Below are 25,494 nucleotides of genomic sequence, written 5' to 3'. Positions count from 1 at the left end.
TAAACAGAATCACATTTTTTAATTTAAGTTAAACACCGGTTTAAATTAAAAATATCAACTTATTTAAAAATAAATTTGAAATGGACAACTTATATGTTAAGACCTAAATTTATTTATTAAAACTAAGCAGTTCATATTTGCTGCCAAGTTTTAAAGAAAATGAAATCACCAGTGACTGGTGGAAGTCATTGACTGAGCACCTGAAACCAGAGTTTGTTGAAGTGCTGAGCCAGCTTTTGAGTCCACCATTCTCACTGCACCTGCAAAAGAGGATAGTTTGTTCGTTTGTTTTTCTGCATTGTAGTTTATTCAGCTAGTTCAATTCAGTGACTAGTTGATTCAAGGTTAATAAACCAACTGGGGTGGGCAAATTATGGCCCAAGGGCTGCATCCGGCCCTTCACACATTTTAATTCGGCCCTTGAGCTCCCGCCGGGGAGCAGGGACCAGGGCTTGCTCCACTTGGTGCGTGCTGTGGCTCCATGCGGCTCCTGGAAGCAGCAGCATGTCCCCCCTTCAGCTCCTACATGTAGGGACAGCCAGGGGGCTCCGGACGCTGTCTCCGCAGCTCCCATTGGCTGGGAACTGCAGTCAATGGGATCTGCAAGGGCGGCGTCTGTGGACCGGGCAGTGCACAGAGCCGCCTGGCTGGCCCTCTGCATAGGAGCCAGAAGAGGGACGAGCCGCTGCTTCTGGGAGCTGCTTGAGTTAAGCGCCACCTGGAGCCTGCACCCCGACCCCCTCCTGCGCCCGATCCCCCTCCCACCCTCTGAACCCCTCAGTCCGAGCATGGAGCACCCTTCTGCACCCCCAACCCCTCAGCCCCACCCCAGAGCCTGCACCCCACCCCGCCGCACTCCAATCCCCTGCCCCAGCCCAGAGTCCCCTCCTGTACTCTGAACTCCTCATTTCTTGCCCCACCCCAGAGCCTGCACCCCCAGCCGGAGCCCGCACCGCCACCCACTCCCCAATTTTATGAGCATTCATGGCCTGCCATGCAATTTCCATACCTAGATGTGGCCCTCGGGCCAAAAAGTTTGCTCACCCCTGTTTTAGAAGGACAGCGAGAGAGAAATTCTGGAGGCAGAGGCAGGCCAGAGTTCCAACCCCCAGTTCTGTTATCCAAAAGAGAATTGAAACCTGAGCAGTATGGGAAGTGACATCCTTTGCTTTTTATAGCATCCTGCATTATCTGTCTGATCTACCAGCCCTTTTTTCTTTTTTGTACTTTTGTTTGCCATTTTCATCCTTACTTTTGGCCATCTACCCCGGGGTGACACCTTTGGAGGACTTTGCCACTTCTCAGATTCTTCTTTGGTCTGGTCCTGTCTCCTTAGGCCCAGAGGCATTAACCAAGTAATATTTAATAAGTGTATGTATTCATTTTATTACCATAGCACCTAGAAGCCACAAATGAATTTGTGGTCCGATTATGTTAGTGGCTGTACAAACGTATAGTAAAAAACCATTCTCTTTGGACAAATAGCTTGTCATCTAAATAGACAAAACTGAGGTCAGTGTAAGCTGAGTTGTGTTGACCTAGTTGTGCATGTTCCTACACCACAATTTGTCTCCCACTGACGTAAGCACCCCGTAACAGTGATTCATCTCCCCGAGCAGAGCCACAATCAACCTACTTAGGTCAGTGCAGTGTGAGTGTAGACAATGCATTAGTTGTGTCAACCCTGAAAGTTCTCCAGCAGCTGTCCTGTAATGCGCCTATCCTTGTGATAGTCACCGCTCCAGTCATAATTTTGAATTTCACTGCTCAGGGGTCACCGAAACCACCTCCTTTCCCCCCTTGAAAACTCCAGTGTGTTTTTGAAATGCCCTCTCCCGTTTGCACATTTTGCTGAACACTCCTATTAGCTCACCTTTGTTGTGTGCATCTGACTCTGCTAGCTCCGTGCACACACACAACTACTAGATGTGCTCCTGCCTGGAGCACGCAAGAAGTTGTGGATTTCGTGGGCCTCTGGAAAGAACAGGCTGTGCAAGCAGAGCTGCAGAACAGCCATAGAAATATTGACACCTCTATGCAGATTGTACAGGGGATGCTGCAACAGGGATGACCAGCAGTGCCGCGTGAAAGCAAGGGAGGGTGACAAAAGGTGCTGCCTTGCAGCTCTGCCACGTTTACAGTGAGCTGCATGCTATGTTTGGCAGTGACCCCAGCAGCACCCTACAGATGACTTTGGGCATTTTGGAGGAGCCTGAAGCATAGACCCCTGCGGTGAACCGCGAAGAGGAGGAAGGAAACTCAATGGGGGGACGCAAACCATGCCTCAAGCCAGGAACGGTTGGAAACTCTGCGAGAGACTCTAGCCAGTCTCACCAGGCAAGTGCAGATGAGCCTGCTGATGAGAAGGGGAAGGGAGCCTGGGTAAGTGTATACATACATTATTCCTTAATTTAATTTATAATATTTTCCTCTCCCCTCAAACCTCCTCTCTCTCCCTTTCTCATCCCTAACTCCCTCTTCCCCATTGAAAGTGGCACCCATCCCTTCCGCAAGTTTAGAGAACAAAGGTATTGACTTTTGATAGCTTTACTGATGATGTCAGAAAATAAAAGGTTTAGGGGATACATTCAGAAAGAGTTGTACGGCAGTCTGATTACACAATCCTCATCAGATCGATGTCCTGTGCTTGGTTAGAGGTAGAACAAACAGAGGTAGAGTTGCTTTTTATATCTTTGCCTTGTTTACTTTGTTTATCTGAATAGGGATGGTCCCTTTTATTCTCTTGGGAGATTTTACTCAAACTTTTATCCATGGCAGTAGGAGACTTTCCCATGCCATGCTGTGCTGAGTACGGCTGGCACCATTTCAGTAAACAGACCAGCAGCATATGGGCCCAGGTGGCTTTGGAATGCCAGTGGCAGCTGGATTCTCTGTGCCTTTGTCATCCTCAGGAGTGAGATGCCAGCCAAAATCACCACTCCTTGTGAAAATAGTGCCAATATTTACTGTGCTTTTCCAATGCCCATACCCCGGTAGGGGTGACTAGCATTGCTACAGAACCTCCATCTCCACGCTAGGATCTATTCACCAGGGTAGAAGCTGCAGAGCAGTGCTGCAATGAGATGCTTCAATGGGAATTATGGGAATAATGTAAGGGAGTTTTGAGACTTATCTTTCCCTTTCTGTTGTGACTGTAAATCTAATGATGCATCTGTCTGTGTTTTATTAACAGCTTCTGGTATGGTGGCCTTGAGGGGTGCACCATCCTTTCGTGCTGAATGCCTGACTCAGGTCAGGAGGGAGGATAGAGTCTGTAAGATCCTCCGATCCTTTCCAGTCTCGAACCACAAACACAAGTTTTGGATGGGCCATGTGAATGTGACCATGGAGATGGACCAAGAATAGAGTGTGACTGCAGGAGAGGCAAAAGGACCGAGATACATGTTGGGGAATGCACCAGGACACAATTGATTTGCTCAAGCAACAAACTCGTGTGCCGCAGAGCATTACTGGCCTACATGCCTAAAGGCTCTGGACTCATCAGCCTTTTGTCCTTGGAGAAGTCCGTCGTTGCTGCGCACTATACTCCCAACATACCATGTAGCAAAATGGTATACATCCTTACCTCTACCACTCCATGCTGGGGGACAACAAGTAGAACAACAGCTACACGTACACCAACCACAGGTCAGCGTATATGTATCCACAGCCTACTACAGCTTAGATACGTGGACATAAATGTTCACTGTTTACTTCCATTTTTACTTGGGATTTTAAAGCCTACTTTGTTGCCTGTTTCTTTTGCACACAATAAAGTTTTGTTGTTGGAAACTGAGAGTATCTTTATTATTTTACACCACGCATTATGGAATTCAAAGTTGGAGGCAAAGATCCACCCGTATTTAATCTAAGTACACACGACAGAAACAATTTCATAAAAGCATCAGGCAACGCCATTGTGACTGACTATTAAACTGGTCTCCATGGTTAGCTCTTCTAATAGCCCTTGTTTTGGGCTGTTCAAGTTCAGCAGATGGCCAGGCAACCTTGCCCCTCTACCTTGGTGGCAATTTTCTCCCCTTCGCCTCACAGATATTATGAAGTACACAACATTCAACTATAACCATGCAGATGTGTTTTCTCTCTGAGATTCAATCTAGTGAGCAAACACTGTCCGTATCCCTTCGTTCTACAAAAGCACATGCAACAGTAATTCTGTGTCTGCTGAGATGGTCGTTGAATCTTTCCTTGGTGCTGTTGAGTTGGCCAGGGTTTGGCATCATGAGCCAGGAGAGCAAGAGACAGGCTGGGTCCCCCAGGATATCCTCAATGGTAACCCACCAGTCGGGGGGAAAATGTCCCTGCTTGTAGCTTTTTGAAAAGTCCAGTGTTCTTAAAAATGTGGGCGTCATGTACCTTCCCTGACCAGCCAACATCAATATCCGTGAAACTGAGCCACTAGCACTTGCCTAACCATGGAAAAGTATCCCTTTCTGTTGTACTCCAGGGGCTAGGTGTGCTTGTGCCAGAACAGGGATATGCGTGTTGTCGATCACCCCACTGCAATTTGGGAACCCTGTTGCTGCATGTTCATCCACTATTTCCTGTACGTCACAGTACTGAGTAGCAGGAGACTCTTCCTGGCCTTACACACTTAGGAAATCCACAATGGGAACTGTTGCTACCCAACTCCAAACTGATTTTCCACTGACTGATAGCAATTCAGTGTTGCAAGCTTCCAAAGTGTGATCACCACTTGCTTTTCCATTGTATGTGTCGCTTTCATTTTGTGTCCCTATGATGGAGGTCTGGGACAAGCTCAGAGCACAGATCCAGAAATGTGGCCTTTTGCATCTGGAAGTTCTGCAGCTACTACTTATCATCCCAAATCTCTATTACAGTATGATCCCACTAGTCAGTGCTTGTTTCTTGGGCCCAGAAGCAGCAATCCACAGTATGGAGTTGTGATATGAACACCAGCAACAAGTTGACATTTTTTTCACGGTGCCCTTCAGCATCCAGTTACTGTGCTTGAACATATCTGTATCTTCCTCATCACCAGGGATCCTAGAAATCCGTTTGCCACAGAAAAATACAGAATTTTCATTTTTACAGAGAATCTTTAGTTTTTACATTTTGTGGAAAAACAACATATATTAACTATTAACTAAATGTTACTGAAAGTACCAGTGTCACTCATTCAGTGTGCACAACCTCCCACTCTTGTGCTTGATTTTTGAATGTGCTTTAAATGTACATAGCTAAACATACTCGACTAAAATGCTTCCAGCATATAGAGGTTACATGTTTTAATGCATCTCAAATTTCACTTCAGCATCTAGATGTGAGTAACGAAAGTTATGAAAAGATGCCAAAAAAATTAAAAATCACCCCTAAAGACCGTGTCACTGAGTTTGGCAAGGACAGATTTCACATTGATGATAATGTGCTGTTTTGTACTGTATGCAGCAAGGCTGTAGATTGCGTTCGAAGGCAGACAATTGTAGAACACATGGAAAGTACTAAACAAACTGAATGAAAAGAAACAAAAACAATAGGTTGGAACAGTAGGGCCACCAACAATGAAGAAACAATGCACTGTGACTGGATCATTCCAGCGTTTTACAACTGCCAAAGAACAGCAGGAATACAGACATAGAAGTATTTGGTATATGTAACCAATACAAATTGCAATTCTATTAATTTTATTGTATTATAATGATTGATGGCACTGGTAGGCTTTGAACTTGCTTAAACATTGTAAATATATCAATAAAATGTGTTCAACTGATACCTATATATACCGTGGTTAGGGAAACTAAAGTTCAGAGTTTCATGTTAATCATGGAAAAACATGGATTTTTATGTTGTTTTTTTTAAATCAGAGAATTTTGATTTTTTTTTATTGCAGAAAACTAGGATCCCTGCTCATCACAATCCCAGTTGTAGTAGTACTGATTCAAGATCGGCAAATACAAGAGAATCATGTGCACTTTATTAGCAATGCTCATGAGAATTGACCTGAGCTCTGCATGACCCAAGCTTCTGTCAGAGAGAGAGAGGGGAGAGACCGAAAAGTGCCATGCGGGACTCTGGGAGAGGGTTTTTTTTTTTTTTCTTTTTCTAAAGGCATGAAAATTGTGGGCTGTGCAAAAGTATAATGGGATGGCGAAAATGGCATGGGGGTAACTTGACCATGGTGAGTACGGGCAGTGCTAACGCAAGCTCTCAAGTATGTGTGAGCTGGAACAATGTACAGACTTCAGCAGCTGTATGCCAGCTTAACTTGCATTGACTGAACTGTGCAGTGTAGACGTGTCCTGACCAAAAAATGAAAGGAAGTAAGTATTATTATTCCCATTTTTTAGATGATGATCTGCGGCACAGAGGTTAGGTGGCTTGCCCAAGGTTACCAAAGGAAGTGTGTGGCAGGGCTGGGGGTTAAACCCAGATCTCCTGAATCTGAGGCCTGTTCTTCTTAGGTTGGCCAAGCTATGTCACTAGGGCATAAAAAACTCACTCTTGAGAGATGTAGTTAAGCTGACCTAAGCCCCAGTGTAGACACCACTAGGTTGATAGAAGAGGTCTTCCCTCCCAAGAGCTACTGACTCCTTGAGGGAGTGGAATAACTACAGTGACAGAAAAAAACACTTCTGTCATTACAGAAAGCATCTCCACTATGGTGCTACAGTTCCATAGCTGTGCCACTGTAGAATCTGTAATGTAGACAAGCCCCCAGTCCAGTGTCATAACCACAACACCAGCTTTCCTCTCTAAGGCCTTGTCTACACTGCCACTTACAGCACTGAAACTTCCTTCACTCAGGGGTGTGAAAAAACACCCCCCTGAGCAATGCAAGATTCAGTGCTGTAAAGTGGCAGTGTAGATAGTGTTATAGTGCTGGGAGCTTTTCCCCTCACTGAGGTATTTTTTTTTACAGTGCTGGGAGAGCTCTCTCCCAACACTGGAGATGCGACTACACAGCCACTTTAAAGTGCTGCCGCGGCAGAGCTTTAACGTCAGCTGTGTAGACATACCCTTAGGCCCCAATCAGGTTTTCTTACAATGGATGTTCAGAGATCACCCCATTTGCAGCATCAAGACAACAGTTTTGGACCTTGGCTCGTCAGGTGAATGGTGATTTGAGGCAGCTTGGTTTAACATTCTGTTAATCGTGACAGTTTCCACCCCACACATGTTCCAGGCTAAGGGTTTTAATAGTTTTTAGCCTTCTGTTGTGGATATGACCAAAGCAAGATTAAATGTTTTAGCCTGAAGCACTTTTAAACCATGCGTCAAAACACTTGACATAGCGTAGTTTTATTGTGAGAGAAGGTGTCACTGTTGGCCTTATCTATGCTGGATAAAGTTATTAGCCTCCAGCACTCCTAAGCTCAGCTTTTCTGCAACTACTTTAAAAGCCATGCTTTATACCATTTATGCCATGCTGCAAACCAGGCTGACTCACTTTGTGCTTGCGGTGCCAGTGTAAGTGAGAAGTGCTGATGAACTAGCACAAATTAATCTGTCCTGCCATTGTCCTACAATGGGCATTGTGCTTGCACTGTTTTTACTCTGCTGCTCTGTGTGTGCACCTCAGAATAGCCAATGGCTTGGTGGTTCCAGCACTCAGTTGGGTGGGGGGAGAAACCCAGGTTCAAGTCCTTGCTCTGAATCAGGCACAGCAGAGACTTGCACCTGGGGGTGTCTCATATCTCAGGTAAATGCCCTGGGAATAATTCCTGACCAGCTCACTGCCCTGTATAATTTGCCAGTATAGATGATCCCACAGTGAATGTAGTTCTGTTCTGCAGTGAAGGCTTCACTCAGTTTGTTTACTCATCCCCCTTTTGCCTGTGGCTTACTGTCTCCATTCCTCCATCGGGTATTTACCACCAGTATATTTATTTCTGTGTACGTGCTCTCTCTGGCATCGCTCCCTGCTGGAGCTGCCTCACTACTCATTACAGACTCCCTGAAGCCAGCTTGAAAACTGTTCTGCATTTTTAAATAAAAGCCTTTGAACGCTTGGTTCTATTAATAAACTACCAAAACCTGACCTCAAAATCCTCATTCCAGCCAGACTAAGAGAAAAATTGTATCTCTGGCATCAACAGATGACAGCTGAGAGATTTGCCTTGCTAATGTTCATATACTGAAGAGAAAACATAGATTGGGTTAGTTTGAAAGGTGGTTTTTTTTTTTTTTTTTTTTTTTTTTTTAACATAAAATGATGTGGTGACTCCAAGTCTAGTTCTCAGAACACAGCTGTCCCGGTTATAAAATGACTGTCATGTTCAGCACTTACTGGCACTCTGTGGCAGTGTCTGCAGAGAGACCAGGATTTAATGGACATGGACTGACCCTCATTCGCTTTCCTGTAAAGTGGTTCTTCCAGATGGGGGTAGGAACATGGTGTGATTGGGTGGGTGTCGGCCACAGCTGTTCATTTGGAAAAGAAGAACTTCTAACACCTTTCACAAGCATTTCAATGAAAAAAAATCTCGGAAATACAAACCTTTTAACAATCAGCCTTGTTCAGTCTGTTTGCAACTCTATTATTTAAAAAAAACCCTCCAGATTGGAGCGGGTCAGAAATTTTCAGACAGAAAATCCCCTCGCTCCAGAGCCAGAGAGGCAGACAACCCCCTACTCTCCAGTTCCCATATTTGGGAGATAAAGGAGGAGCAGGGTGCTGAGCAGCCAGTTCTCTTGGCCTTTCCAGCAGTCAGGCTCCTAGCAATTGGCAGAAAATGAAATTGACAAGAGCCTTCTGGGTGGACAGCCAGGAAGCCAAAAAATTCCATTTTGGTTCTTCTGGAATGGAATTTTTCTGGAAATCCTTTCCCAAGAAAAATTTCATGGGACAAAAAGTTTGACTCTTCATCCTGGTTTGGGATAATTTCTCTCTCCCCTTTCCCCCCCAAAAAACATGAAATTTTGCGTGGGGGAGGGATTTCCATTTTCTGTTTGAATCCATGATTTTGGTTTAGTACTTGTATAACAGGTACATATCTGTATAGCAGGAACTGTGCCCAAGGGCTATCACTCAAGACAGACACACATCTGGGAAGGAATTCTGCAGATTGGTGGGCCCTCTCTCATTGGGTTCTGCCTGGATCTATAGGCATCATGATGGCTGGCTGCCCATGTCTAATAATACCTTTTAACATAATCTTATTTTTAAAGTCAAATCACTGCTTTATCACTTGTAAATTATGAGCTGATTTTCAACGCTGTATCTGAAGTAATAATATGAAAGCAAAGCTCCACCTCCTCTATTAAATGCAAATGTTAGAGTCCATAAAGTTGGCAAACACTTTAGTTGCAGATGACTGCATTTATAAAAACAGTAAGCTGCTATTACTGTATTTTAAACTTGGTCTCAGTTAAGTAGTTCTTTACCCCTCATGTAATAATGTGAGGCATTTTTTCCTTCCCTCTGCTCTGCAAAAACTCTTGATCTTTCTGGGGAAACTTCGCCTGACATGCATTCAGAGGCGTAGCGAGCGCCCTCCGTACCCTCCGGTCGGAGGGGGCCCCGCAAGGAAGGGGGCCCCTAAAAGTGGCAAAATAAATACCGCATTCCAGTTTCTGCATTGTAAGGGACCCCGCCCGGACATATGTTTGGAGGGCGCCACAGTTCGGAGGGGGCCACGTTCTTTGTTGCTACGGCCCTGCATGCATTTGGGGGCTTCTGTGGTATAACAGTACTGCCAGCGGCTGCTAATGTAAAGTCCAACATTTTATTCTCTGGACAGTAACTGGGTTCTTTCCAAGGCCCATACTCTCTTTTTGTAAAGCTTCCTGTTCAAGCCAACGGTGTTGTTCACCTTAGCACCATCCTTTTCTTGATTGATGGACTCACTCAGAGCAACAAGGATCTTATAGCTTTGGTTTTGTTCTTCAGCAGACTTTTCTATAGACAGTGCAATCTGCCACAACATGAATGATGCTTGTGTTGGTAATGTGCTAATATGTATGTGTACCATTGACATTTATCAGATAGAATCAGAACTCATCAGTAGTCATAGGTCCTATACTTCTGACTACTAACGGAGATTTTCCTTTCAGCTGAAGTGATAGAAGCCTTTACATCTGAGAAGCTCCATCCTTGGCAGTATAGTGACAACTCTGAAGAGCTCGGTGGCCATGGTTTTGTTGCAATATAAATAAAACCCAACTATTTATTGATATTTGTATTGAAGCATCATCTAAGGGCCCCAATCAGGATTGGGGTTGCACTATGCTGGATGCTACAAAACCTCATAAGAAGTCACAGTCCCTGCCCCAAAGAGTTTACAGTCTAGTTTAAGAAAAGATGCAACATGATTGCAATAAGCAATAGGAGACAGGGAAAACAAAAGGAATAAGATCATACAGTATCTCTGTACTAGGCTAGTTTGTGTTCACAAGTTATGTTGATGGTTCCAAATCATGTAAAAGTTGCATTTAACTGAGACTTTATGTTTAAGGCAAAGCTAATTGGGATGCATTTCTCTGCACATGGAATTATTAGCGTTCATATCTTTGAACAATGGATAATGTTTTCCCCTTTTCTTTTCTGTCCTGTGGACCTTTTAATCTGTCTCTGCTGCGTTGACCCAGGATACCTATTTCACACCTGTGTGATTCTTCCCTGGGGCTTTGAATAACTATGCAGAACTTCAGAGTAATTAATGCTCATTTTGTTTTAGACAAGGCAGTTTACTCTCTAATTAACAGTGGCTTTACTGTTGCTTTAACACTTGCACATAGCATTCTGATGTGCCCTCTTGTGTCACATGCCCTGTCCACAATAGTGCCTTAGCCCAGTTCTAACACTGTGCTCTGAATGTAGTTGCAAATCGTGGCCCTAATCCTGTAGTGATATCCATCAAAGTGGGCCTGCATATGGAGTATCATCTTCAATAGGGCTCTGCACAGGTGCAGCAGTGAATAGATCTGAGTGTAAGACTGGGACCAGTGTTAAGGGTCAGTGATATAAGTTTCCTTTTGGACAATATATTTCTCTCCCTTTCCCCCAATTAATAATCTGTCTTCCAACTAGACAGTAGGTCGGGAATTTTTCATCAAAAGGTTTTTTCGATGGGAAATGTAGTTCCTGCAAAATAAAAAAAAATTGAAGGACAATTTTGATTTTGGTGAAAATTTTAGATTTTCCATTGGGAACATTGAAACAAAATATTTCATTTCAAGTTGTGACACTCTGAATCAAAACCTTCCTCATGGTTTGTCAGCTAGGGCTGATATCTTTCCAAATGCATTTAAAATAGTCCAGATAAAGTGTCTTCTATGAAGCGGTTTTTGTTTAAAGAAGGGTGGCAAAGCAAATCTCAGTTATGACACTTGAGAATACGATATTCTGATGATCTTGATTACTTTTACAAATGTACTTTACACATTGGATGAATTCTTAGCTGGTTTGTCCTGTTCAAGCTAAAAGCAGATTTTGGTAGCCTGTATTTACAGATGAATTCTGGGTTTGGGGATATGAAATGCAGACAGAACTCTTTCTTTTGCAAGTGATTGTATCTACCTTTCTGAATTTTTGAAAGTCCAGAACGCCTCTTCTGAGAGAGGATTATTTAGACTACTTACCATATGACTCCTACTCCTGGGGAGATTCTGCATGCCTGCAGAAAATGGCCCTCTCACAGAATTCCTGTGCTTCCTTGCAGAAAATGGTAGGGAAGCAAAGAGAAGCTGCGCGCAGGGTGGTGGTGGGGGGGTGGAAGACGACCCTGGGTGCAGTTAGGATTTCCCCCCCAAACAGAGGCGAGGCATGGGGGGGACACATGGGGTTATGTGCCACTGCCCACCCCCCATTTCTGCAAGCTCAAATCTGCCCAGCTGAAGGAGGCTGCGTGAACATTGCCTTCTGGGTCCTAGTGCCAGTTGTTCTCCCCTTCTGTGTGCTGGGAGCCTTCCTGTTTTCTGTGCAACGGTGAGTGCCCGTGGTGGGGCTGCGTAAGGGGGTTGGTGAGAAGAGCCAAGGGGGAGGGAAGGGGGGTGAGAGGATGGGGGGAAGGAAATGAGGGGAGGGGGATGGAGAAGAAAAGGGGAGAGGGGAATGGTGAGGGGGAAGCAGGAGCCCAGCATGCGGCGTCCCCTCAGCAGCAGTTGGGGCTCCCCCGTTAAGCAGGCCCATCAAACGGTCACCCTGACAAGCTGTAGTCCCTATACCTGGACCTCTTTGACAAGCCCCCCATACCCAGACCTCCACCCCATTGATCCCCAACCAGCTGCATCCCCCACCCCATCAAGCCCCACTTCCCCGGCACCTGGACCCCCACACCCAGACCCCCCGTGCTGAGCCCCAACCACCTTCACCTGCATCCCCTGCAGAGTCCCATTGTCCCAGCACCCAGAACCCCGCAACAAGCTCCTGTGCATCCAGATCTCCTACTGAGCCGCCCATACCCAGATTGCCCCACACAGAAACCTTTCGCACCATGTCTGGATCCCCCCACACTAAGCCCCTCCACACTTGGATCCTGCGGGACTGAGCCTGCCCACCCACACCTGGTGCACCTGGTACAGAGGGGCAGGGCCACAGGGTGTTTCTGGGGCAGGCCCAGCCCTTGCACTGGGTCAGGTGAAGCCTCATTGCCGAGTCCCTGTACCAGGAAAGCTGGGGGCTTCAGGGTGATCTCCCATCTCAATGCAGCCAGTGGCCTGTGCTCCCCACTGCCATGCTGGAGCCACGTTTATTTATTGACAAATAAAATTTGCAGAATTTTAAAATAGTGTGCACATAATTTTTAATTTTTTTGGCAAAGAATTTTTTATTTTTTGGTGCAGAATTCCCTCAGGAGTAGACTCTGCAGTGATTTTATAAAATTTCTACACTCATATACATATAATAAACGTGTGTGTGTGTGTGTATACTATGTGAAAGATACGCAAAAGTAGAGGAAACTGAAAATGCCTATATGCAAAGTGTTGTCAAAAGCACAAAGGAAACAAATGGGGAAAAAGCAAAGAAAATATTTTTCCTATGAACTTTCATTGACAGCGGTCTTAGCTATAACCTGTAACTCTAGCAGGTAGAGTTTCCAGACAGTCATGTCACCTGACAGATGTTTGAGTCCATTCAACAATAGAAAAGAGAGTAGTGAAAGTAAGAAGATATTGAAAAGAAACAAATGAAGGTGGAAAGATGCAGCAGCATAAAGGAAAATAGTTTAGAGACATGAAAGGACAATTGTTTTTGTTGGGGTGAGTTTTTTTGTGGGGGTAAGGGAGAAGAGCATTTAAAAATAGTTGTGAAAAAAAAATAGTGTGAGGAAGTGACTCTGGGATGTAGGGGGGAGAGAACCATATATGGAAGGGAAAATTAAAGAGACCAGGAAAAATAAGAGGGGGACATACAATGTAGCAAGTTAATTTAAAAAAAAAAAAGTTTTCCAGAAGCTTGGTACAAAAATGCTATGATAAAATCAGCACAAACAATATTAGGGACACTAAATACAGTTTTATTGAATCCATGGTTAGTTATGCTGTAACAGACTAATCTTATTTTGCTTTATCCTCTAAGATTTTAGACCCATCTGAAAGGAAAAAATATGAATGGCTCTCTTTGACAGTGATACAAGAGTTTTTGGTCTGCTACCCACATAAACGTTGCATTGTACTATTGTACTTGGTTTTATTTTTGGTATCATAATTGCACTCTGCCTACTATCTGGCTGGGGAAGAATCTTTGTCTTTTGGGGTATGTGCTGACAGTGAGTTTGTGTTTTGTTATTGAGTATCTACTGTTCAAGAAAATACATTATCACTTCTCACCCGTTCTTAGCCTCCTCTATCCCTGCTCCCCCACACACTCTATAACCTTCCCCTGTCGCTGTTTGGCAAGCCTCAGCAATGTTGATAAGCTGTTGCTTTTTATCCATCCGATATTGTTGGATGGGAGTAATCAATTCAGAATGTGTGCCATTTGTGTTTATTTTTGGACTTTGCAAGAGTTGATGGCTGCACAGCTTTTTACTGTGATGGTAACATCATATTGACATATCTGAGGAGTATAGAAATAACTATGTATTTATAACCAGCGAAGAGAAAATCAGCAGAAGAGCGAGGCTTCCTTGGTTGGTTGGGAGCGCTGGAAATAATTGCGGGTGAGAGAAGAGACAAGGAAGAAGTAACCAGAATGAGGAATTGGCTTTTGATCTGTGATGACTTTAAGAAGCCGTGTTGCTGCCCTACTTTTTGTATTCAGTCATTGATCCTTGCTAGTAGCAGAAAAGTCCTTTGTAAAGGGTAAATACCAGCATTATGTATTTCAAGATACATTTTCACTGGCTGGATGAATTATCTCAGAAAAACTGAGGCACTTACCTTAACCCACAAACTAAGTATACTAAGGCTTTTTTTTAAAAAATGGAACATTTTAAAGTGTCCTTTTCTAGAGGTTGTCGAGCTTCAGTGAGAGTTGAGGGCACTCAGCAGCTTTCAGCATTAGGCCCTTTGGGAAGAAGTCATGCTCTGAATAGGGGTGTTACTAACGTAGTTGTAATGTAGTGTCAACGTAGTATTTAGACTCCAGTTCTGTAAAATACATAAGCATGTTCTTAAGCTTATTTTTATTCATCAAAGCGCTTAAGTCAACAGGACTTGGCACATGTTAAAGTTAATCATGTCCTTTGATGAATAGGGGTGGTTTGCTGATGTGGGGACTTAATAGAAAATCAAGAGTGGTTGAGGGGGGGCAGGGAAGAGTAACATGGGTGAATTTGGTTAAGATGAAAAGCATGCAGAACTCACATGGTTCTGACAATGTTAATTTTCAATGGCTTTGCAGTGTTTTCATTTATGAAGCCATGTTTTAACTTAACAAGGAGGGTGTCAAACAAAACAAGTGTATAAAATCATGTAATAAAAGTACTAATATAGGATTTATCAGACATGGATAATTTAGTTCATAATGAGGTGCTAGGAATTTTCTCTTGGGCATGTCTGACTATCTTACACTGTAAATTCTCCATATGTGAATTAGTGACCTGATGCAAACCCTTTCTGCACTATGCGCCACCGAAGATGATCATGCCATATGGTGTCACCAGAGGTAATTTTCTCCAAGATACGCAATGAAATTTCATAGTTGTCCTATGACTTAGAGTTCTGATGATTGGCCATTCTCAAGATATCCATTCCCTAATTGTTAGAGGCTTTTCTTTAATAGTTTTACAGCTGGAGAATTCCCCTTTCCATACTAGCAGATCAAAGGCAGACCATTTCTGAAATATTTTTTTTAGCTAGTATTATCTTGCAAGCATGACCTTTTTTCTTTCTTAACAATGCTCTCTGTCGGGAGGCTTTAATCCGTTCTAGAGTGCAGCAACTGCCCATAACCCTAGCACCACTAAGAAATCTGAAGTTGAATTCTTTAGTGTGTTACTTTTTCTTCCGCAGTTGAAAACTCAGCAGTCTCCATCTTGAATTTTTCTGTTGCTAATTGGACAACATTGATCCAAACACCTTGAGTAAAATATTCTTTAGTTGGCAGGTGTCCTGTGCTCAACACATAGTTCCCTTTCAACTTGGTGCAGATTTTGGGTGACTGCACTTAGGCCTGGTCTACACTGGGGGGGGATCGACTTAAGATATGCAACTTCAGCTATGAGAAAAGCGTAGCTGAAGTTGAGGTATCTTAGGTCAACTTACCTCGTGTCCTCGCAGCGCGGGGTCGACTGCCGCCACTCCCCCATCGACTCCGCTTCTGCCTCTCGCCGCGGTGGAGTACAGGAGTCGACAGCAGAGTGATCAGGGATCGATTTATCATGTCTACACTAGATGCGATAAATCGATCCCTGATGGATCGATCACTACCCGCCGGATTGGCGGGTAGTGTAGACGTACCCTTAGTGTTTCCCATTATCTGTCTTCCTATAGTATCTTTGCATTTTCTTCTCCCTTTTTAGTTACCACTAGGGTGAAGTATTCTTTATATTAATACTAATACATTGCACTTATAAAGCCCTTCTCGTCAGCGGATCTCAAGATACTTCATAAAGATGGATGAGTATTACTCCTATGTTACTGATGGAGCATAGTAAGGTTAAGTTATTCGTTCATGGTCACATAGTGAATAGAAGAGAACTCTGTCTCTTGAATATGTCGCCCACTGTAACTACTAGACAACATTGCATTTTGAAAAAAGATCAGTCCCCTTTCTGACCTTGATTTTATGGTAAGCTCATGGACTTAATTATTACATAAAACTCTTTGATGTCATATGACGGTCATACAATATCTAGCCTGAATATATAGCAAATCAAATGGCAGCATAATTTCATTATGGTTGGCAAAGCATCTATCACTTCATCTATCCACTTATCTATTTATCTCTTATTGTTTACGTCGCACACATTGTACTGCTTTCATTATACCAGTGTGTTGAAAGTGGTACAACATCCTCCCCCAGCCTGTTCAAATGCAATTAGACGGTGTGGGCTTATTCCTGTAAACTCAGCAGACTAAGCTATACCAGCGTAAGGCACCTTTGTACTGGTAGAGCTTCTTCCACACTAGGGTTGTACCAACTTAACTGTTTTTCCATTTAAAATTTAAAAAAAAAAGGAAAGAAAAATCACACTTCTATCTGCAATAATTAAATAGAAGACAAACTGTGTGTAACACGGTCTTAGGTTTTATACTACTGCCCATTGCTGTACTATCTGGGTGCCTTCCATGTGAAACTGATAACAAAAGTGAAGTCCCCAATGGACTTCATTCAGTCTCTGCCACTTCTCCCTTTTCAGGGTAGAAAACTCTGTTCGAGGTAACTTTTTTTTTGTTTATTTTAAAATTGTATTAATTTTCTTTTTTAAAACTATAGTGTCACTTGACTTTTAGTTAGTGTTTTACTCCTTGTAATACGCATTTCTCAGAGGGGTAGGAAAGTGAAATAATTCCTTCAAACAGAAATAAAGATACAAAAAAAAAATGCTTTCATAAGTAAATTGTTGTTGTTTAAAATCTCTTTAGAAGCAGGGATCACAGTTATTTTTTTAAAGATGTTTATCTTTAAATTATCTAAAGCCAGTAACACCAACTTATTTGAGTGAGACCTGTTGAGCTGAGTGAGAGGAAAAATTAAACAGGAAGTAGAGTTATTATTAGATTCTGGGATCTCAGTGGCTTAACAATGTTTACTACTTGACTTGCTATAGAACTAGTTTTCAGAGACTGAACGAGCATTTAGAGCTTAAAAAAAAATAGCTGAGGCAATCTCATTAGTGAATATTAACAAACTAATGCACTACACGTTATAGTCAAGTGTTTAGTGCTTGTATGCTGCATTTTTAAAAAATTCCCTCTGTGCATTATGCAGTTACTCTGAAATAAGTGTTGTTTTTAAAAACTATTTTTAAAACCCCCAGATTAAAAAAAAAAAAAAGTAAATTTGATAAACAATGTGACTTTAGAACATTGAGCTTAAAAAGCAAATTGAAAAAATATAGTTTTGGTAATCAATAGCAGCTTTTTGGTACTATTTTCTAAGTGTCAGATAAAACATACTCCTAAGTGGTTTAGTTTTGTTTTGGTTTAGCTTCTGAACTCTCTTGGTCCAAGGAGTGAAATGGGTCTTTAGTATGTATTTATAATGATGGCTTCCGAAGTATTCTCCATTTAATTTCAAAAGCATATGAAGTTTTAATATCAGAAAATTGCAAAGGGAAGATAAAATGTGTAACTAGTAATCACTTCTCATTCAAAACTATTGAGTAACTAACTTGTGATATTTGTAATCTTGCAAGTTGTCTAAAATCCAGTAATTAAGGAACATTTAAAAAAATGTAATTTTCTTCATTATTTTTCCTAGTGGTGCATCTAACTGAAAATTCTGGGATAGTAATGGCTTTCAGAGGATCAGTTCTGACTAGATTTTTCACCACCATTCAGTTTTAAATTTGTTTAAATATAAAGTTTTAAAAAGTTTTAACGGTAGGTAAGTTAGACAAAGGTTTAGCCAAAATGTTTATTTTCATCTGTACTAACTTAATCTGCTTTGTTTTTGTTGTAAATGTGTTTAAACAATTACTCCTGTTCCAGCTTTGACTTCATTTTCCATCTGTGATGCTAACTTTATAGATTCATTATAGTAGTCCTTATATATGATTTTGCTTTTACTGAAAATATTCATTTCTCCCCCTCATTTGAGTAAGTAGAGGTTATCAGTATAAAGCAAGTATTCATCAGAAATCTCTGAAGAATCTGAAGATTAATATAGTTGCTGAATTAGTAAAAATAAGCCATTTCTCATTAAATGCAATCCTCAGTATCCCAGAGGACTGGAATGTTATACAGATTTCTTTTTAAGTGAACCTAAAGATCCCAAAAATGAACGATTGGCCTTACTTTAGATTGGGTTTGGAGGGGAGCCTTTAAAAGTTCATTGCAAATAAAACACTTAAACACACAGAGGAAAGGGCCAGACCAATGGCTAAGAGATGGGAAGCAGTGTGAAAGAATTAAATGGCCAATTCCCAGTGTGGAAAGGGGTTAATAGTAGCATGACCTAGGGATCTGTACTAGATGTAGTAGTGTTCAGTCTATTTATTGATCTGGGGAAAAAAGAGTAAATAGCATAGTAGTAAATTTTGCTGAGAGCACACAGTGTTTTAACTGAGTCAAGTATAGAGATGATTTTGAGACCCTTAAAGGTTTTAATTACTAATTAATTACATAACACTCCACTATAGCAAGCAGAATTAATTATAGACAAGTGCAAGGTAATGCACTCTAGAAAGAACACTTTAAAAAAGTGAAACACACTGTTGGGGTCTGAATTGTCCATTTTCAGGAAAAAGTTCTAGCTGTTGTGAACATCTCAGTGTGGAACACTGCTCAAGGTTTAAAAGAGGAAAAAATAGTGTTTACTTTAACCTATATGACAAAATATAGAGAAAATAAGAGAGATACTGTTTCATTCTTTTATCTATTTACATGTAATGGTCTGTTCTAATGTTCAATACTGTGTTTAGCTTTGATAGCCTCATTTCAAACAGGATCTAGCAGAGACAGCAAATTATCTGAGAATGATGATGAAAGTTGCTACAGTTACAGTGGGATTTCATATAGGGAGAGATTAAGAAGAGTAAGGACCAGTAGGTGCAATCCATTGAATGGAATGAGTTTTCACAGGTGTAACTGAGATCAGAAATTGATCCAATTTGGTCTAAATAAAATTTGTTTTGAATGAAACAAGGGTAATTGGAAGATACTATGCAGATACAAACTAATGAGTCGTGTAGGTCAGTCAATTGCTTCCTTTACCTCATAAAACAAGGAGGAGAGAGGACAATTAAAAATGAAAGGCAGCAAATCTAAAATGGATAGAAGTGAGTTCTTTTTACACAATATATAACTAATCTACGGAACTCAGTGCTTCAGGATATTAAGGAAAACTTCATATGAAGTGTCAATAAAAGATTAGACATTTGTCTGAATAAAATATCAGGAGCAGTTTCACTAACTATATAAAAAAATAAGGATTAGCGATCCTTAGTGCTTCAAGGTATAACCTGATTGCAAGGTGTGCTTGGAAGTAATTTTCCATATGGTATAGTAAAGCAAATTATGCTTACTGTGGAAATGGGGTTTTTGCCTTCTTCTAAAACATTAACTTTCAAATACAAGATACTGATATAGATGGAGCCATATATTCAGTATTGGTATGGCAATTCCCATATTCCTAAGGAATGGTCTGTTTCCTTTTAGTAGCATTTGCATAATCAGTACTTGTTTTGGCTGTTTCCCAAAGATCAAGGGGTCTGTTTTTCTTACCTATCCATTGATATATTGAAAGTTTTCAAATTAATATAAATCCTTCATGTGCAAATGGTAGAATATCCTTCCTAATACTTTGTATGATGATTTCTCTGTGTTTATAGGATCATGAAATCCAGTGTTATTTCAGTCTCAATTTTGACTTGAAAGGATACATTTAAGGCCTTGTCTACACTGCCACTTTACAGTGCTGAAACTTTCTCGCTCAGGGGTGTGAAAAAACACCCCCAAGTTTCAGCACTGTAAAGCGCCACTGTAGAACGTGCACCAGCGCTGGGAGCTACGCCTCTCATGGGGGTGGGTTTTTTACAGCGCTGGGAGAGCTCTCTTCCAGCACTGGTGCCGCGACTACACAGACACATTAAAGCGCTGCTGCGGCAGTGCTTTAATGTTGCTAGTGAAGGCGTACCCAAATTAAAGGGGTTTACAGCCTTCCAGCCAGTGTAGGCCTACTGCTTTAGAACTGTTATCTCTGACACAAACAACTGTGTTTTATCTAACTCCCTTTAAATTTAAACTTTCAGAATGTTCCCTCCAATGGATTTTAAACCTCACAGTTTTTAAACATGTCTCCTTAGATGATGACATTGTTTAATTCTAAGTAGAAGTGATGTAGCTATTTGGCTGATACATTTTATAAATAGAACTATATAGCTATTAACTTTAAAAAAAATTTCAATTCAGTGTTTTTTTGGTTTGAAATGAAGCATATTGACTAAGCCAGCTAGCCTTTTAGAAAAAGTAGTAGAATTTTTCTTAAGTTTAAATATCACTGTTTTTGTCAACTACTTTCCTTTATTTGAGAAGTCTTTACAAAAGAATATTAAATCAAAATAAATGCTGTTAATTTAGCTACGCTGTTCTATGTTTGGACAGTGCCTAGCACAAAGGGGTCCTAGTCCATGACTGGCAGCCCGAGGTGCTATACCACTGCAAAAAATAATCTAACTTATTGGTTCCTTTTCCTTCCTAATTTGAAATGTACCATATTTTTCCAAGTGTTTTTACATCCATAACAAACCTATATATTGTACAATACATTAATTTCATATGTTGTTGGTTTTTTCTTCTCTAGATTATTCCCCTGAGTGAGTGAAGACCAGAATGAATGGACATATTTCAAATACCCCTCCTAGTGTATATGGAAGTTACTCTTCTCAAATAAAGTAAGTCTCTTCCCTCACTCTCTCTGTTACCTGCCCCCTGCACACCCCAAAAAAGTTTTATATTTTTTCCGTTTGTATTTAAGTTTCAGATGTTGAGAGTAGTAATAATCAAAATCTTGAAAAGTTTGTTTAATTTGTCTCCTGAAAAAATATGCAGAGTTTCTGTCAGGGAAGTTTGAGTTTCTGTACTACGTAACCAAAGTGACAAATGACATCAATATATATCATTTTTCGATTAGTATTGGTGATTATAATTTTAAATCTGTATTGTTGAATAATCTCTTCAGGCTGTCTGCAACATGGAGATATGTCATAGTGGCAATAAGATATTTATTTTCTTAAAGCTGTCATACTAGTTTGTCTGGAAAGTGAAATGGTTAGGTCGATGCTGAACCCAAGTGTTAATCTCATTTTTCAAAGCCTAAACTGATCTTTACACGGGTCAGAAAATAATTTTTCCCTATGGACAGTACTGTACAATTAACGTTCTATGTTATTGGTTGTTGGCTGCCAGCTACCTTTTTCTGAGACATAGGATATTGCAGAGTATAAGGCTTGCTATACCACTAACATAGTCTTATCTAACCTGGACAAGACAGCCTATGTTTCTATGGGGATGGAATTTACATTATCAATACTTCCAATGTTGTTCCTTCTTTAAGTTGAGGCCACATATAATTAATTCTTGTTTTTACACAGTGAGGACATTGCTTACCCTTTCCTTTTAGCCTTGGGCACTCAGATACTCTTTTTTTTTTCTGTCTCTTTTATAAGACAGAAGCAGTAGTGAGTTAAGCATAGAACAAAAGGTAAAATCCCACCAAAATAAAAAAAAAATCTGGTATTTATCATGGTTTTTCTGAAAGATGTGCTCTAGTGCAATCAGAAATTGTTTTGGGGAAGTTCTATGACCTGAGTAACGCAGGAAGACAGACTAGCTGATCACAGTGGTCCTTTCTGGTCTTCAAATCTATGAAATTATGAATCAATTTTATTATTATGTGTTGTTGTGGTAGTACCTAGGAGCCTCAGTCACGGACCAGGACCCCGTTGTGCTAGGCACTGTACCAGCACAGAACAAAAAGATGATCCCTGCCCCAAAGAGCTTACAATCTAAGTAAATCATGTGAGGTTATGTATGTACATGAGGTGGGGTGTTCATTCTCATTGCCCCTGCGGGAAATACTGTTGTATACATATGTGGTATATGTATTTGAAAATTTTTACAAAGCTCAGATACTTTTAGCAAAAGATACCAAATAAATCTATAGACTAACCACACACCTTTTCTTCTAGTGGATATGGTTCGCCAACGTTTGCTCAGGCGGAGAGGGAACAAAGTTCGAAAGCAAGTGCAAAGGCTATTTATGGTAAGCCTTGCTTAATAGATACTGAATCTGTCATTTAAACAGTGACTTTTTAAGTGTTGCAAGTGTGTGTGTGTGTGTGTGTGTGTGTGTGTGTAGATATATGAAATTGATTTGTATCTGAGTTAAAACTAACTGTGCTAAAGAATAAGTTTTGTTCCTAATATAAAGTAGGCTTCTAACTGCTTACCTTTTAACAAGTCACCATTCTTACAGTATTTATTGCAATAATGAGTTGAAGAATAGTCTTGTGGCCAAGGCACATGAGAAGGAATCAGGAGATCTGGAGCCTATTCCCAGCTGTGCTATAAACTTTGTGTGGCCACTTAACCTTTCTGTTTCTCGGTTTCCCCATTTGCAAAACGGAAAGAATATGTATCTGCTTTTCAGAGGTGGTGGTAGGAATAATTCATTACTGCTTGGAAAGGTCTTTCTATTCTTTGGATGGAAGATGCTGAAGAAAAGTGTTATTACTATTTATTGGAACTAACTACCATGGGGTATATAAAGAAACTCTCTGTCAAGGTTAACAGGCTCAAATCTGCCTCCTTTGGATTATGGTTTAGTGGTTAGAGTTGGGGGATGGGAGTCTGGACCCTGGGATTCTATTCCCTGAGCTTTGTAACTTTGTGAACAAGTCAACTAGTCTTTCTGTGTCTTGTTTTTTCCCCCACCTGTATGTTAGGTAGAAAACTCTCTGCCAAGAACTGCCTGATCCCTAAAGCAGTATATATTTCAGGGCACTGGCATTGCCTACCCTGAATAAATGCTTTCTTTCAAGAAAAAATAGATGAATTTTTACAGCTGCTAATAAGGAATCCTAGATCATTATACCTTTTGCATTGTTCTATAAGGCATTGGCATTGAATATGTTTGACTGCTGTGTTCTACTTAAAGAAGTTTATTCTTTGTTAATAAATGGATCAATGGTAAACCAGTATGGAGACTTGAGGAAGCATGACCAAGAGTGGAATGAAAAAATGAACAGCTTTTAACTGAGTGCTTTCTTATTAAGTTGAGAAGATCTCTTTCAGGCTTTCTCACATGATCCCTGTTATCCATCTCCATTGTCAAACCCACAGTATGTGAGGATAAAGCATATTTGTAGACAATGCTGCGTAGACACGTCCTTCCATAGCAAGCTGGTCATTTCCATCTTTGACCCCATGGGGTAACAGAAAAGTCAGAGACCAACCAGGATTAGTTTCTTTATATAAAAAGCCAGGAATACTTTCTACTTTTTAAAGAGCTATGACAACTCCGTGCTATACCTGGGTACCTGTTATGCCGTGCTACCCAGTGCTATCTTACGTATTTTGAAGGTGACTATCACTTTGGTATCTAAGTGCCCCCTTAACTTTGTGGTGTTATACACAATTTGCCTAAAGTTCTCCTTATGTGCTAAGGGTGGGGTGGAGGTGGTTGTCTACAATTGACCTCACTGTTTGGATTTCAGGGTGTGAAGTCTTGCCCTAGCCCTTTGAATTTCCTATTACTCTTTCAGGAAGGTAAAATCAAAACATACTAGCTACATAACTAATTTACAGCAATTCTGAAAAAATTTTGGGGATATAGTTTTTCTGAGACACACTATTCAATTGCTTGGTACTATACACTGAGAAAAAAAATCTCAGTTGCGTACTGTTTAACTTAGCCCTGAAAAGAGGCCCTATGGTATTGATAATATAGGGTTTTCTTCCAGCTCTCTGTTTCTACACATGATTCATAGAAACATTTTTCCTATAAAATGTTAGAACGTTGGCTACCAGGGTAAATGGAGGAGGAGCCATTTATAGTTATACCTGTCTTGTGTCTATAGGATTAAACATAAGTCATTGCCCAGAATCAGTTCGGATGCTGTGTTTCATGTACTAGTGTAAGCATAAGATTTAAAATACTAAAAGCTCTTTTGTTACCCCAGGATTACATCATGGCAGGGCCATCACATCTCCCTCCATTCTCCTTACGCAGATGGATAGAGTTTAATTGTTGCATGTGCCTCTCTCAGATGTCACCTTAACAAGGGACCATCTGCCTGTTATGTTCTAAATGTAGAATTAAATGTACTATTTAAATGTTGAGTAGAGGTACAATGATCTCAACACTGTGTAAAACTTAAAACAAATGTCTCTTAACTTGTTCTGACGTCCAGAAGGAGGTTTGAGGCAGACCAGTTGAAAGTCTCTGGGTAAAGATAAAAGGGGGGAAAAATAGAGGTGACCTCATGGTAGGAGTCTACTACAGATGATCAGATCAGGAAGACGAGGAGGATATGGCATTTCTAGAACAAACAACAAAAATATCCAAAACACAAGCCCTGGTAGCCATGGGGGAATTTAACTACCTTGACATCTGTTGGAAAAAATAATACAACAAAATAAAAATTTTCCAACAAGTTATTGTAATATATTATGGACAACTTTTTGTTTTAGAAAATGGCAGAACCAGCAGACAGCCATTTCAGACTTGATTCTGACCAACAGGGCAAAATAGCTAGTGAGTCTGTAGGTGGAAGGCAATTTGAGTGAAAGTCATCATGAAATGATAAATTCCATAATTCTAAGGAAAGGAAGGAGTCAGAACAGCAGAATAAGGACAATGGACTTCCAAAACAAACTTCAACAAACTCAGAGTATTTATAGGTAAGCTCCAAGGGAAGAAAATCTAAGGGATAAAGAAGTTCGGAGAGCTTCAATAAAACAGTTTTAAAGGTAGAACAGCAAACTGTTATGTTGCGAAGGAAAGATAGGAAGAGGACATTATGGCTCCAGCAGAGCTCTTTAATGATCTGAAAATCCAAAAGGAATCCTACAAAGAATAGAAACATTGACAAATCGTGAAGGAGGAGAACAAAAAATAGTAGAAGCATGCAGGGACAAAATCAGAAAGGCTCAGGCACAAAATGAGTTACACCTAGCAACTGACATAAAAAGCAATAAGAGGAGGTTATTTAAATACATTAGGCATGTAGGAGAAGGAAGGTGCAGGTCCTCTATTCAGTATGGAAGGAGAGGTAACTGGTGGCATCAAAAAGGCTGAGGTGTTTAATACTTGTTTTGCGTCAGTCTTCACTAAAAGTGTTACTGGTGACCAGCTACTCAACACAATATTAACAAGGGGGAAGGAATGCAAGCCAAAATAGTGAAAGAACAGGCTAAAGAATATTTACATAAGTTGACAGCAACGAGACATTGGTCAATATG

At 40.9% G+C, this 25,494-nt stretch overlaps 1 protein-coding gene across 1 annotated transcript in view; it reads left to right on the top strand.

The window, feature by feature from the left end:
- EPS8 (epidermal growth factor receptor pathway substrate 8) overlaps nucleotides 1-25,494 on the top strand; it is a 203,782-nt gene that overhangs the window by 98,303 nt on the left and 79,985 nt on the right. Inside the window, exons 2-3 of the mRNA XM_026652262.1 lie at nucleotides 20,834-20,924; nucleotides 22,221-22,294. Coding sequence (XP_026508047.1) covers nucleotides 20,863-20,924; nucleotides 22,221-22,294 — 136 coding nt within the window. The 5' untranslated portion in view covers nucleotides 20,834-20,862. The remainder of the gene's footprint in view (nucleotides 1-20,833; nucleotides 20,925-22,220; nucleotides 22,295-25,494) is intronic.

This window comes from Terrapene carolina, unplaced genomic scaffold (genome assembly GCF_002925995.2).
Source record: "Terrapene carolina triunguis isolate 2854851 unplaced genomic scaffold, T_m_triunguis-2.0 Scaffold112, whole genome shotgun sequence".
In the NCBI taxonomy this organism is placed as follows: domain Eukaryota; kingdom Metazoa; phylum Chordata; order Testudines; family Emydidae; genus Terrapene; species Terrapene triunguis.
Note: the sequence above shows the minus strand (reverse complement) of the source record. Positions and strands in the feature narration are given on the sequence as shown.